The sequence below is a fragment of the Varanus komodoensis genome, unplaced genomic scaffold (genome assembly GCF_004798865.1).
Source record: "Varanus komodoensis strain SLA01 unplaced genomic scaffold, ASM479886v1 scaffold149, whole genome shotgun sequence".
Lineage (NCBI taxonomy): Eukaryota > Metazoa > Chordata > Lepidosauria > Squamata > Varanidae > Varanus > Varanus komodoensis.
In genome coordinates, this window is record NW_025335434.1 from 29920 (window position 1) to 43079 (window position 13160).

General features: G+C 47.2%; 1 protein-coding gene across 4 annotated transcripts; it reads right to left on the reverse strand.

The window, feature by feature from the left end:
* Positions 1-428: 428 nt before the first annotated feature.
* On the reverse strand, positions 429-11665 carry LOC123020264 (oocyte zinc finger protein XlCOF6-like). Of its 4 annotated transcripts, none has more exons than XM_044423717.1 (2): positions 11588-11665; positions 429-5853 (listed from the first exon to the last, which is right to left on the reverse strand). In XM_044423717.1, the coding sequence occupies exon 2, from the start codon at positions 5766-5768 to the stop codon at positions 3555-3557; it is 2214 nt and encodes a 737-aa protein (XP_044279652.1). In that variant the 5' UTR covers positions 5769-5853; positions 11588-11665; the 3' UTR covers positions 429-3554. The 4 variants fall into 4 exon arrangements, with proteins under 4 accessions (XP_044279652.1, XP_044279655.1, XP_044279654.1 ...); XM_044423720.1 differs by lacking the exon at positions 11588-11665 and adding an exon at positions 11280-11297; XM_044423719.1 differs by lacking the exon at positions 11588-11665 and adding an exon at positions 5952-5968.
* Between the last annotated feature and the right edge of the window lie 1495 nt (positions 11666-13160).

The following is a 13160-nucleotide window of genomic DNA, read 5'->3' on the forward strand; positions in this document are numbered from 1 at the left end:
GGGAGCACTGGTCTAAGCTGATTCCTGATGGCACTCAGGCTGCCTCCTTACCCCTCCCTGGTACTTTGGCTGGAGGAAATGCAGGCCGGCAGGTGTGGGGGCAAGAGGTGAGCTCTGCACTTTGTCTGGGGGCTCACATGTATCATGGGAGAGAACCATGTATCAGAGACTTTGCAGCATCCAGTGCAGACAGAACAGGCAGTTTTGCTGAATGTGGCCTCATCCGAGCTTTCAACACGGGCACAAAGACGAGGGATCCTTGGTCAGGCAAAATGAGAGCTCCCCACTCTGTTCCCACCTGAGATTGTGTTCTCTGTGGCCCCTGCATCACGTGAGACCCTGCAGTAGATTTGGGGGTGGGGTCCCGAAATAGCTGTGAAGATAAAAGTCCCCTCTTCTGCTTAATCATAATACTTTCTCTTCATAAATGCATTTGGAAATCAGCCATTTAATTTTTTAGCATCGGTTGGTTTTAGCATTAGTTGACAAAGGAAGCTATGTATGGAAACAAGGAATTATCCCTGTCATCACCCATGTGCCCAGTGACTAATTATTCCAAGTTCTTTCTCTAATGTATATCCATTAAACCAATAAACAACTTTACTTATATTTTATGCATCCCAGTATTTTCTCTTCCTTACATTTGCGCTAAGGTTTATGTTGACTGCAGCACATTTCTGCAGTGTGTGAGAGGCACATTCAGTCCCAGCATGCAGGAAAAGTCCCCACTCAAAATTTTTGTAAAAAATGACCCAGAAGTCGCCCTAGCGAAGGTGAACTACAATGCCTTTTCTCCTGAGGACAAGTCATACTTCAAGTGCAAGCAAACAGACCTCTTAGGTAAAAGTTGAAAGCACTAGAGCAGCAAGCGTCTTCCCCCAGTGGGACCAAAAAGGGGTGATGCACTTACACAAGTGCACCTCCAATCTGAGACAGGAGTAGTGGATCCTGAGGGAAGTGACAATGGGAAAACTACTCCCTGGGAAAGCAGCTGTGCTGCAACAGAGGAAAGCTGTAAAACTTCCGACTGAACACACTGAAAAAGAAGCTAAAGGTCAACCAAATAAAATAAATGATACCAAAATTTGCAGTAATGGGAAGAAAAGAGTATTAGTCATGGGATGCTCCCTGCTGTGCAGGATGGAAAAATACAGGATGGGGAGCACTTGGCTCAACGATACTGCAAATGAGAAGGATCTTGGGGTTGTTCTGGATCACAAGCTAAATATGAGCCAACAATGTGATGCAGCTGCTATTCTGGACTGCCTTGACAGAACTAGCACTTTCGATGAGGAACTAGTTCCCCGATACTCAGCACTAGTCAGACCTCACCTGGAGTACTGCAGCCCGTTCTGGGGACCAGAGTTGTAAAAAGATGCAGAAAAGCCGGAAAGGGTTCAGAGGAGGGCAGACTGAGGGACTGGAGGCAAAGATCCAGGAGGAACGATTGGGAGAACTGGACATGTTCAGCTTTGAGAAGAGAAGTTTGAATGGTGATATGATAGCACTCTGCAAGTACCTTAAAAGAAGGTACAAAGAAGAAGGCGCTGTTACAGAGGAGAAGATCTCTCCTTGATCGTCCCAGAGTACAGGTCGTGAACTTAAGTTACAGGAAACCAGATTCTACCTTGATACCAGGAGAAGTTTCCTCATCATCAGAGCAGTATGACAATGGAGCCTTTCACCTAGGGAGCTTGTGGGCTCTCCCACACTAGAGGCATTCAGAAAGAGACTGGACAGTTATTTGAATGGTGTGGTGCCCTGCAATAGCAGGGGGTTGGACTTGATGGCCTTCTGGCCCCTCCCACCTCTACTATTCTATGATTACTTATTATATTTGTACCCTGCCTTTCTCCCACTGTGCAACTCAGTGTGGATACATGTGGTTCCCCGGTGGCCTCCCCTCCAAGCTCAGGCCAGCCCAGACCTGCTTAGCTCCAACATGGGGGGGGGGGTGTCTTAAGTTCCTTCAGACCATACCCTGGCCCAGTATATATACTTTGTATATAGTAGCCAAGACACCATGGGAGAAAAGGGCCGAGGGAGTCTGCTGGCTGCCTGCAGGTTCAGGAGTTACAGCTGAGTCTGCCTCCTCATAAGTAAGTCCTGGTTCCTGAGTATCATCCTCATTCATTTCATTTTTATACCGCCCAATAACTGAAGCTCTTCAGGCGATTCAGATCAATTCATTAAAAAAAAACACAATGCACAATACAAAACAGCATAAACTTCTAATCTGCAAAATTTAAAATAGGATTTTAAAGTATTTGAGCAGCTGAAAGAATTATCTCAACATGTGTAGACTGACAAAAGAGCTCCCCCAGATGGCATTGCCTACCACAGAAAGCCTTGGAGAAGCGGGCATGCTTAACCTCGCACTGAAGAATTAGCCGAGTTGGGGCCAGGGAAGCCTCATTAGAGATATATTTTTGGAAGCCGGGGGGGGGGGGGCAACGACTGCAAAGGCCCTTCCCATTATCCCCGTGTTCTGAGCTTCCCTGGAAGGCTGGGCTTGGAGGAAAGCTTTAGGTGTTAATTGTGGTGCCCAAGCAGAGTCAGGTCATGAGAGGTGCTCCATCAGGTACTGTGGTCCTGTGCTGCTTAAGGCTTTATAGGTTAGAACCAGCGCCTTGAGTCAGGCTTGGAAGCATATGGGCAGCCGATGCAGGTGGGCCAGACTTGGTGTTGTATGTTTGGAAGTTCCGGTCCCAATTATTATAGGGCTAGTTTCAATAAGCCGAGAGGAGCAAGCTTCTAGTCTAGAAGTGGGTTGCACAAACTTGTCCAAGCACCAGGTTCTCGAGCTGTACCAGATGAAACTCACCCAGGAAAAGACGACACCCTGGGTACCTCTACCTGATTCTACTCCCATAGCTCTGGAGTCTCAGTCCCAAAGGATGCAAAAGGCTTTTGTCCCAGAAGTGCCTAGCAAATATGTTGCAGGGAGCTTCAGGAAGGACTACACTGTCCGTGGGGCAACATGTAGTAGGCCCTGAACGAAGCTAAAAAGGTCTGCTGGGAAGCTGATAGAAAACTGAACAGAGGCGCCAAGCTTCTTGCTCTGCTCACTGCCTCTAGGTATACCTACTTCGAGGCACATACTAGGCTCTGACTACTCACTCAGAGTTTTTCTCCATGAGGGCTCTAGTCCTCTTGGTTCTATGGTTATCAACTTCAAGGTTTACCACAAAGGCATAGGACCTCTATGACCCAGAAGTGACCATGTCAGCCAAATCGATCCCTCCTGCATCTCACAGATCCAGTCATATCTACCAGGGAACTCCCAAGAGACCTCTGGAAACCCTCTTGATCCATTAATCTTGGGAAGCAGGTGGCTTAAAAGGTTGCCCAGCTTCACAGAGCAGGGGAGAGATTTTCTGCCTAACCCTCAACAGAGCATGAAAAAGAGACTGAATCAAAGTCCCCCACCTTCAGATCACCCCCCCCCGATCAGCTGAAAACCACCGGGCGAGAGTGTGCCCGGCCTTGAGTGCTGGCACACTTGCAGGTTGGCTCATGGAGGCCATGAAATCCTGAGCTGGAATGAGAGGGCCTTACTCATGCGTGTGCTCTGGGCGAAAGGGTATTCGGGGAACCAGGTGGGCTTCCCCGTCGTGGCTCTGAGTGTCCCACCTGATGCACTGCCACTGCTGCTCTCCGGAGCCGTTGGTGGAACGGGAGTCAGGACCCAGCAAGGGGTCCGACGCTTTGCTGGGCACCCCAGATAAGGCATCACTGTCTAAGGATCCCTCAGGTTGGGCCGCGTCCTCTTTAGAAGACGATTCTTCGGAGGAGTCGGACTCCTCCTCTTCCGAAGAGGTCTCCCTGTGAATTTTTTGATGTGAAGCAAGGTATTCCCTTCGGTTGAAGCTCTTCCCGCACTCCAAGCATTTAAATGGCTTGTTTCCTGTGTGAATTCCTTGATGTAAGGAAAAGTACGATTTCCGCCTGAAGCTCTTCCCACACACCAAGCACTTATAGGGTTTCTCTGCTGTGTGAATTCTTTTATGAAAATAAAGGTACTGTCTTCGGCTGAAGCTCTTCCCACACTCCATGCACTTGTATGGTTTCTCCCCTCTGTGGGTTATCTGATGCAAAGAGACGTAGGCCTTCCGACTGAAACTCTTTCCACACTCCGCACATTTGTATGGTTTTTCTCCTGTGTGAGTGGTCTGATGTAATTTAAGAGATGCTCTCACATTGAAGCTCTTTCCACACACCGAGCATTGGTAAGGACTCCCCTCTGTGTGACTTCTTTTATGAAAATAGAGAGACTGTCTTAAACTGAAGCTCTTCCCACATTCCAAGCATTTGTACGGTTTCTCCCCTGTGTGAGTTTTTTGATGTGAATTAAAGTAGGACTTGCGACTGAAGCTCTTTCCGCACTCCATGCATTTAAATGGTTTTTCCCCCGTGTGAGTAGTTTGGTGCAGCTTCAGAGTCTCCCTCACACTGAAGCTCTTTCCACACTCCAAGCACTGATAGGGTTTCTCCCCGGTGTGGGTTCTCTGATGGCATTTCAGGGCACCATTCCGGTAGAATCTCTTGCCACAGTCCAAGCACTGATAGGGTTTCTCCCCAGTGTGAGTTCTTTGGTGGAAATTAAAGGTGGCCTTCCACTTGAAACTCTTTCCACACTCTAGGCATTTATACAGCTCTTCCCCGATGTGCACGGTTTTATGTGTTTTGAGGGCATTACTGTCACTGAAGGTCTTCCCACACTGCAGACATTTAAAAGACTTCTCTTCTGTGTGGATACGTTGATGTAAAGCAAGGTGATGCTTCCGGCTAAAAATATCACCACACTGCGGGCATTTAAATGGTTTCCCATCTGTGTGAATTATCCGATGACTAAAAAGGCTTTGCCTGTGAAGGAAGGTCTTTCCACATTGCAAACATTCATACACTTTTTCTCCCGTATGAATTCTTCGATGTGAAGTAAAGTGATCTTTCCGGATAAAGCTTTTTCCACACTCTAGGCATTTTAATGGGTTATCTTCTTTGTGAATTTTCTGATGGCGAGTAAGGCTTGGCTTGAGGCAGAAGCTCTTTCCACACTGCAAACATTCAAAAGGTTTCTCTCCTGTATGAATTCTCTGATGTGATTCAAGGACATCCTCTCGACTGAAGCTCTTTCCGCACTCGAGGCATTTAAATGGATTGTTTTCGGTGTGAATTATCTGATGACTAAGAAGTCTCTTCTTCTGACTGAAGCTCTTTCCACACTGCAAACATTCAAATGGTTTCTCCCCTGTGTGTGTTCTATGATGAATATTAAGCTTACTTTTGTGTTTGAAAGTCTTTCCACATTCCAAGCATTGAAATGGTTTCACCTCTATGTGAGTCCTTTGATGTGATTGAAGGGCACCACTCTGGCAAAATCTTTTTCCGCATTCCAAGCATTTAAATGGTTTCTCCCCTGAGTGTATTCTTTGATGGGTGGTAAGTGACGTCTTCTGACTAAAGGATTTCCCACATTCCAGGCAACTAAATGGTTTCTCCCCAGTGTGTGTTCTATGATGGTTGAGAAGGTCTGTACTCCTCTTGAAGCTCTTTCCACACTCAAGGCATTGGTATCGTTTCTTTGCCTTGTGTGTTGGGTTTTGGTCATCAAGCGCTGATTTACGAGCAAAAAGTTTTCCACGTACAGAACATTTCTTATCTTTCTCTTCTCTGGGAGGTTTTTCTTCTTCTATTGTCGCTTGGGGATCAGCATCCAGACATTCATTCTTCTCTATTTTTGTTTGGTTTCCATCCAGCTCATTCATTTTGTCTTAATTCCAACATTCTCTGCCCTGTCTGGATACTGTTTCCTTTCTTTGGGCACTTGATGTGGTCTTTCACCTGCAGTAGCTGAAAGAAAGAAAGAAAATGAGTACAAATCAAGGAATTTGCAAATCAACCCCTTAGAAAAGAATACTTCTAGTTCCAATCAACTACCTCTAGAATACCTCTGGTACGTTAGCTCCAATCAAACATGAGTGAGATCATGGAACAAAGTGAGATCAGACATAAGGGAGATCAGGAACAAGGACTCCAAATTAAGATCAGGAATTCAAATTAGGAATGCTGAAACCAGAAGGATTTTAATGGTTACACATTGTCCCCTGCAGTGAAGAAAGCAGGATTAAAAAAAAAACACACACGAATGATCAGCAACCTGCAAGGAGATGATGCCTATTTCACCTGATCTGAGCAAAAGAGACACAAAGGAAGGAGGTACTGTCCACTGGTGAAGAAATCAGAATACCTTCCAAGGTCACATTCATTTGGATTCAGTGAGGTTGTTGCAGCCTCGGCATGTTTAGATTCAGGAGCACTTGTCCATTTGCTTTCAAAAAGGATCTTCTAGACCAGTGATGGCAAACCTTTTAGGGACCGAGTGCCCAAACTGCAACCCAAAACCCACTTATTTATTGCAAAGTTATGGAATGCGCTCCCCAGAGAGGTCCGCCTGGCGCCGTCGTTATTTGTTTTTCGGCACCAGGCGAAGACCTTTTTATTTAAGCGGCATTTTAAATGTTAATATTATTGAATTTTATCTGGCCAGGGCGGCTTATTTTATATTGTATGGTTGTATTTTATTCTTATGTTTACATTTTTAATTTATGATTATAATTATTTAATTTATTGTTGTAAGCCGCCCCGAGGCTTCGGCGAATGGGGCGGCATAAAAATGTTTTAATAAATAAATAAATAATAAAGTGCCAACACTGCAATAAAACCTGAATACTGAGGTTTTAGTTTAGAAAAAACACCTCACAGCCAGTCCAAGCAAATACACACACACACACACACACACACACACACACACACACACCCCTATCTATCTATCTATCTATCTCCTTGGCAGTGCACTGACCGGCCATGTGAAAACTAGGACGAGTCATGGCTAATGAGTCACGGTACATGACGCCAATGCCTGGCACCACTACTCCTTTCCGAGCATGCGCATGGCCCCTCTGTGCGCTGTTATCCGATGCTCGGCTGCTGGGGCGATGCCGGGGCGACTTGGCTTGCGTGTCAACAGAGAGGACTCTGTGTGCCCACCGCGGCATGCATGCCATAGGTTTGCCACCACTGTTCTGGACTGAGAAAGCAGGGCAGCCCTCAGCTGTGAAGGCCCATGATCTAGGTAAGACAAGAACCCGCACAGAGCCATTCTTGATCCAGGAGTACTTATCCCCGAGCCATGTGTCTGGCCTGATTTCTCATGCTCTACTGTACACTCATCGCAATGAGACCTCTTCATCCAACCCAATCAGGGATCACCTTCCTGTCACTTGTCTTGCTGGTCCAATGAATATCCCATCAGGAAAAGCTTTTGCTTCTTGTTGCTAACAGGAGAAAACATATTTTGGCTCCATATGGACTGGCAGTAGGAAAATAAGTTCATTGCATGAATGTGGACTTTTCCACATGAATATAATTAGGAATTATGAGTTGTTCTGAATTTTGTCCACTGCTTTGATTGAAGACTTTGTCCTATATGCAAACCCTTTAATACAAATAAATATCATGATACACAAATGGAAATATGTGCTTTTCTGGCACACTTACATGAGCACTCAAGCTAGATGTCATCAATACATGTTGCTCTCTAGAATTGCTCAGAGCCCAGAGTCAACCACCAGAAACTTCTGGGAAAAGGGAAAAGCACAGCTGAAAAACACCAGAGCCTGAGATACTGCAGAACTGCTAGCAGTTTGAGTAGACATTACTGATTTAAATACCCCAGCGTATCTGATTTTAAATGGTTTTTAAAATTCACTGGCTAGAATTAGAATAGGTGGGCAAACCAGGTAGTGCCACAGAAAAGCAATTAGGTTTTACTTACATAGCAACACAGAAACAGAGCGAGTCAGAAGGGGCCTCCCGGGCCATCTAGTCTGACCCCCGGCTCCAGCTGGCTCCGCTCACGACATGCCCACCATGTGGACGTCCAGCCTATCCTTGAACACCCGCACCGATGGGGCCTCAACGACCTCTCCTGGAAGCCCATTCCACACCCTCGGGGTCCTGACTGTCAGGAAGTGCTTCCTGGCCTCCAAATGGAACCTTGGCTCCCTGAGCTTCACTCCGTTGAAGCGCATCCTGCCCTCCTCTGCAGGGGAGAACAGGTCTCGGCCCACCTCCGTGTGACACCCCCTCACATACCTGAATGTCGCCAACATGTCCCCTCTGAGTCTCCTCTTCTCCAGGCTGAAGAGACCCAGTTCCCTCAGTCTCGCCTCATATGGCATCCCCTGCAAACCGGCCACCAACCTTGTAGCCCTGCGCTGCATTGACTCCAACCTGGCTATATTCTTTCTGTAATGAGGGGCCCAAAACTGAGCACAATACTCCAGTTGCGGGCACACCAGAGTCGTGTAGAGTGGTAGTAATACCTCTCTTGATCTAGAAGCCACACTTCTGGCTATGCAACCAAGGGTGGCATTCGCCCTCTTGACCACTGCATCACACTGCTCATGTTTAGCCTGCAGTCAACCAGCACCCCGAGGTCCTTTTCACAAGTGCTGCTCTCCAGCTATTTGTCACCTAACCTGTACTTATGACAGTTATTCCTATGCCCCAAGTGCAAGACCTTGCACTTATCCACATTGAATGCCATCCTGTTGTCTCCTGCCCACTTCCATAGTCTGTCCAGATCCTTTTGGATCTGGAGTACCTGCTCCTCAGTTGTGGCCACTGCTCCAGTTTTAGTGTCGTCTGCGAATTTGATCAGCAGACTGTTCACCCCTTCTTCCATGTCATTAATGAAAAGATTAAACAGGATCGGCCCCAGGACAGAGCCCTGGGGGACCCCGCTTGTCACTGGCTGCCATCCTGATGATTCCCCGCTAATGGTTACCTTCTGCTTTCCGTCAGTCAACCATGCCCTAATCCACCGGACAGTGCTTTGGTGTATCCCAAAACTCCTCAGTTTCTCCACCAGGATATCATGGGGCACTTTGTCAAAGGCCTTGCTGAAATCCAGGTATTCCACATCCACTGCATCCCCTCCATCCAGCCATCTCAAAACCTTGTCATAGAATTCCACAAGGTTTGTCTGGCAGGACCTGTTTTTGCGGAAGCCGTGTTGCGTGGCTGTCACACAACCTTCCCTATCTAGCATCACTAGATCTCTCTCTATTATGAGCCTTTCCATTGTTTTCCCTACAATGGACGTAAGGCTAACAGGTCTGTAATTCCCCATGTCCCTTCTACTACCCTTTTTGAAAATTGGGACCACTGATGCCACCCTCCAGTCCTCTGGAACTTCACCCTTACACTTTACACTTCACAGAAGATCTGACAGAAAGCAAGGTTGCTCACAAATTTGCTGCTTCCTAGTCAAAGCAGTTCCTAAAGGAGGCTCACAATAATAGTAATACCAAGAACTCACTAAAAACATCACCCAAATAAGGAGCATCAAAACCAGACAGAAAATAAGATGTATCCAGCATCAGTTCTAAATATAATCTGGCAAAGGGAACATTTTAGTGTCTCACTGATACTGGGCAGTCTTCCTTATCAATATAAGAGGGGAACAACATGGTCAGCTTCTCGTGGGAGGACTTCAATCTCCAGCATTCCCAGCTAATGGCACTAAAATGCAGCTTGAAATGCTGGAGCCAATCACTGCCAACAATACTAGATTAGATGAACCAGTGGATTGATGCAGGATCTTCGGAAGCTTCCTGCACTCATAGTAAATGCCAAATAATAGAGTGCTCTATAGAAATTTGCTTTGAACAGTGGATTTCTGAAATTTTATTTATTTGATTTCTAGCCCGCTCCTTAGCCTCCCTGGAAGGGTTCCAATAGCAAAATACAAAATAAAATACAAAATAGAGTGATGTACAGATTAAAATACAACATAAAACAATTTAAAATTAAAAAAATTAAAACCATTATAAGATATAGAAAATTAATTACATACCCACAGTTAAAATGCTACTTAAAGCAAGGTAAGAATTAAAATACCATTGAAATAAAAAGGTTTTTGCCTGGTGCTTAAAAGAATGTAAAGAAGGCTCTCTGGGGAGCTCGTTCCAGAGAAGGGGTGCCACTGCAGGAAAGGCCCTGCCTTGTGTTACCACCCTCCTTATTTCCTGAGGAGGGGGTTCCTTCAGAAAGGTCTCAGATGCATATCTAAGGTGCCGGCTACGTTCATATGGGAGAAGGTGTTCTTTCAGATACCCTGGATTCAATCCATCTAGGGCTTTAAACACAAGTGAATTGGGCCCGGACATCAACTGATATCTACCTGACAACAGCAATTTGCACTGAACACTCAATTATGGGTGTGCTTGAGGCAAACCAAGAATTCCTCCTCCTGAGAACCACAAAATCCATTACTTAAAACATCCAAACAGAAGAAACAATACTGGTAAAACCAGATCTTAATTCCTCATCATCAAATAAAAAAAAATCATCTGTTCTTTCTAGGGCTAAATATGCGCCTTATTAGTTGAACGTATGGTCCAAAACAGATCAGGTTAACTCTGGAATGTTATCAGTTAGAGAATTGGAAAGGGAATGTTGCCAAATTCCAGGATATTTCAGCTCTTTTGCAGGGGACATCATGGAATCTCATCTGCCCACAAACTGGTGATGAGAGGGCTGGGCTTCTTCCAATCCACACCAGGACTATTTCTTTCCTCACCCTTGTTTCACATCAACACAGAGGGAAAGTTCTCTGAAACTCAACTTACCCTCCTGCCCTATTGTGATGCAGGAATACAACACTGAAGAATGAGTAACATCTCGTGTATTTGCCTAAGAGGAAATAAATCCCTAACTTGCATTTTTGTATGTATGTATGTATGTATGTATGTATGTATGTATTTATTTATTTATTTATTTATTTATAGTTTTTATATGCTGTCCCCTTGCTATATAGCCTCAGGACAGCTCACAGAAATAAATAAATACAATATAAATAACAATTACAATTAAAACCCGGAAACACCCTGTACGTTATATGAAGTTACTGGCACTTGGGAAAATTCGACATACAGCAAATGTTGAATCCTTCAGGGTAATATCTTCCCAAGAAGCACTCTTGGGGCAGGATCTGTATTTATTATTGTACAATTTTGGAAAAACACACTTGATTCTCTGCCGTTTCCAAGAATGCAAAGAGGTAAGTCCAACGGCAGGTGCAACCGAGCTCAAGAACAAGGGGAGATTTTTGCCTCAAAAGTTATTTGTGACCTCAGGTCGGGTGACTGGCACATGTCAGACACCTTGTCTTCCCCAACAGGGTGCCCCCCAGATAGGACTACAACTCCTACCGGCCATGATGGCTGGGGATGATGGGGGTGTAGTGCAGCACTTCTGGGGCACGAGCACACGAGGAAGAAGACTGCCCTGCTCGGATCGCCACACTCCCAGTGTCCCTTCCCGGCTTTCCCCTCGCCGCGCAGGACCCGCCCCCGCGGGCCCGGGTGGGTCTTTGAGGGCGACGCTGCGGGCTCCGCTGGACGCTCGCACGGCGGGAAGCACGTCCCCCCGCCCATGCCCCGCCCGGCCTTCCCTCACCGGGACCTCCGGGCGCCGCTCCTGCCGCCTCCGCCCGGGCCACGCGAGCCCCTCACCTCACCTCTCCTCCTCCTCCTCCTCCGCCGCCGCCGCCTCCTCTCGGCGCAGACCTCCCGGCCGATTTCCCTTCCGCGAGTGCAAGAGCGGGGGCACTTCCGAGTGCCTCGGCCCAGATCCGGCACTCCCTGCCGCTCTAGGAAGCACTAATCGTCTCCTTTAACCCAGCGGCGACTGAGGCGCAGGAGCCGGGCCGCCTCCCTCCTGCGTGGACTTTCCGCCCGCGGAGTTTCCCGGGAAGGAAACTTGGATTGGGACAGGCAATAGAATGGAACTGGATTAGCCTCCCGCGAACGGTAACTCCCGCCATGCGGGAGGCGGGTAGCGGATCAAGAAGTGAACCTGCCGCAGGAGGCGTCAGCCGGGCGGAAAAACCAACCCGTGCCGCCAGGTGCCTGCAGGACAAGCGGGACCATTTCAGTTTCAGACAGCAGTGCCAGTCGCGATGTTATCAGGTTCCCCTAAGGAACCTCTGCATATCTGCAGATGTTACCACTCTACTGGCGGAAAGTGAAGAGGAACTAAAGGACCTGTGGATGCGGGTGAAGGAGGAGAGCGCAAAAGTTGGATTGAAACTCAACATTGAGAAAACTAAGATCATGGCATCCGGTCCTCTCACTTCCAGGCAAATAGATGGGGAAGAAATGGAGGTAGTGACAGATTATATTTTCCAGAGCTCCAAGATCACTGCAGATGGGGACTGCAGCCAAGAAATTGAAAGACGCTTGCTCCTGGGGAGGAAAGCTATGGCAAATCTAGACAGCATCCTAAAAAGCAGAGACATCGCCCTGCCAACAAAAGTGCGTATAGTCAAGCCTATGGTTTTCCCAGTTGCAATGTATGGCTGTGAAAGCTGGACCATAAGGAGGGCTGAGCACAAAAGGATTGTGGTGCTGGAGGAGATTCCTGCGAGTCCCTTGGACCGCAAGGCGATCAAACCGGTCAGTCCGAGAGGAGACCAACCCTGACTGCTCCTTAGAAGGCCAGATCCTGAGGATGAAACTCAAACACTTTGGCTACCTAATGAGAAGGAGGGACTTCCTGGAGAAGAGCCTAATGCTGGGAACAATAGATGGCAAAAGAAGGAGGGGACGGCAGAGGATGAGGGGGCTGGATGGAGTCACTGGGGCAGTGGGTGTCAGCCTGAGTGGACTCCAGGGGATGGAGGAGGACAGGAAGGCCTGGAGGAATGTTGTCCATGGGGTTGCAAAGGGTTGGATGCGACTTCACGACTAGCAATAGGAACAAGGAACCTCAATATGCCACTGGACTACTACAACGGGCTATCCATGGGGCTGCCCTTGAAGACTATTCAGAGCTATTTTAAGCCAATTTCTTAAAGTGGCACTGCACAATTAAAGTACATCAAGGCTAACATGGGTGCCTGTTTCCTTGCCAGACCATTTCAAGGTGCAGCATCCACTCTGGAAGCCAGGGATGGATTTGGAGGCCCAGTGCAGCCATTCCTGGTGACTGTCCTCAGCGGCCTTCTGCTGAACCTCTTCCTCCGGTTTGCCTAGTGACACAAGTCCTATGTAAGTGGGGGTGGAGGGCAGCAGTTTTTTGGCAGAATTTCT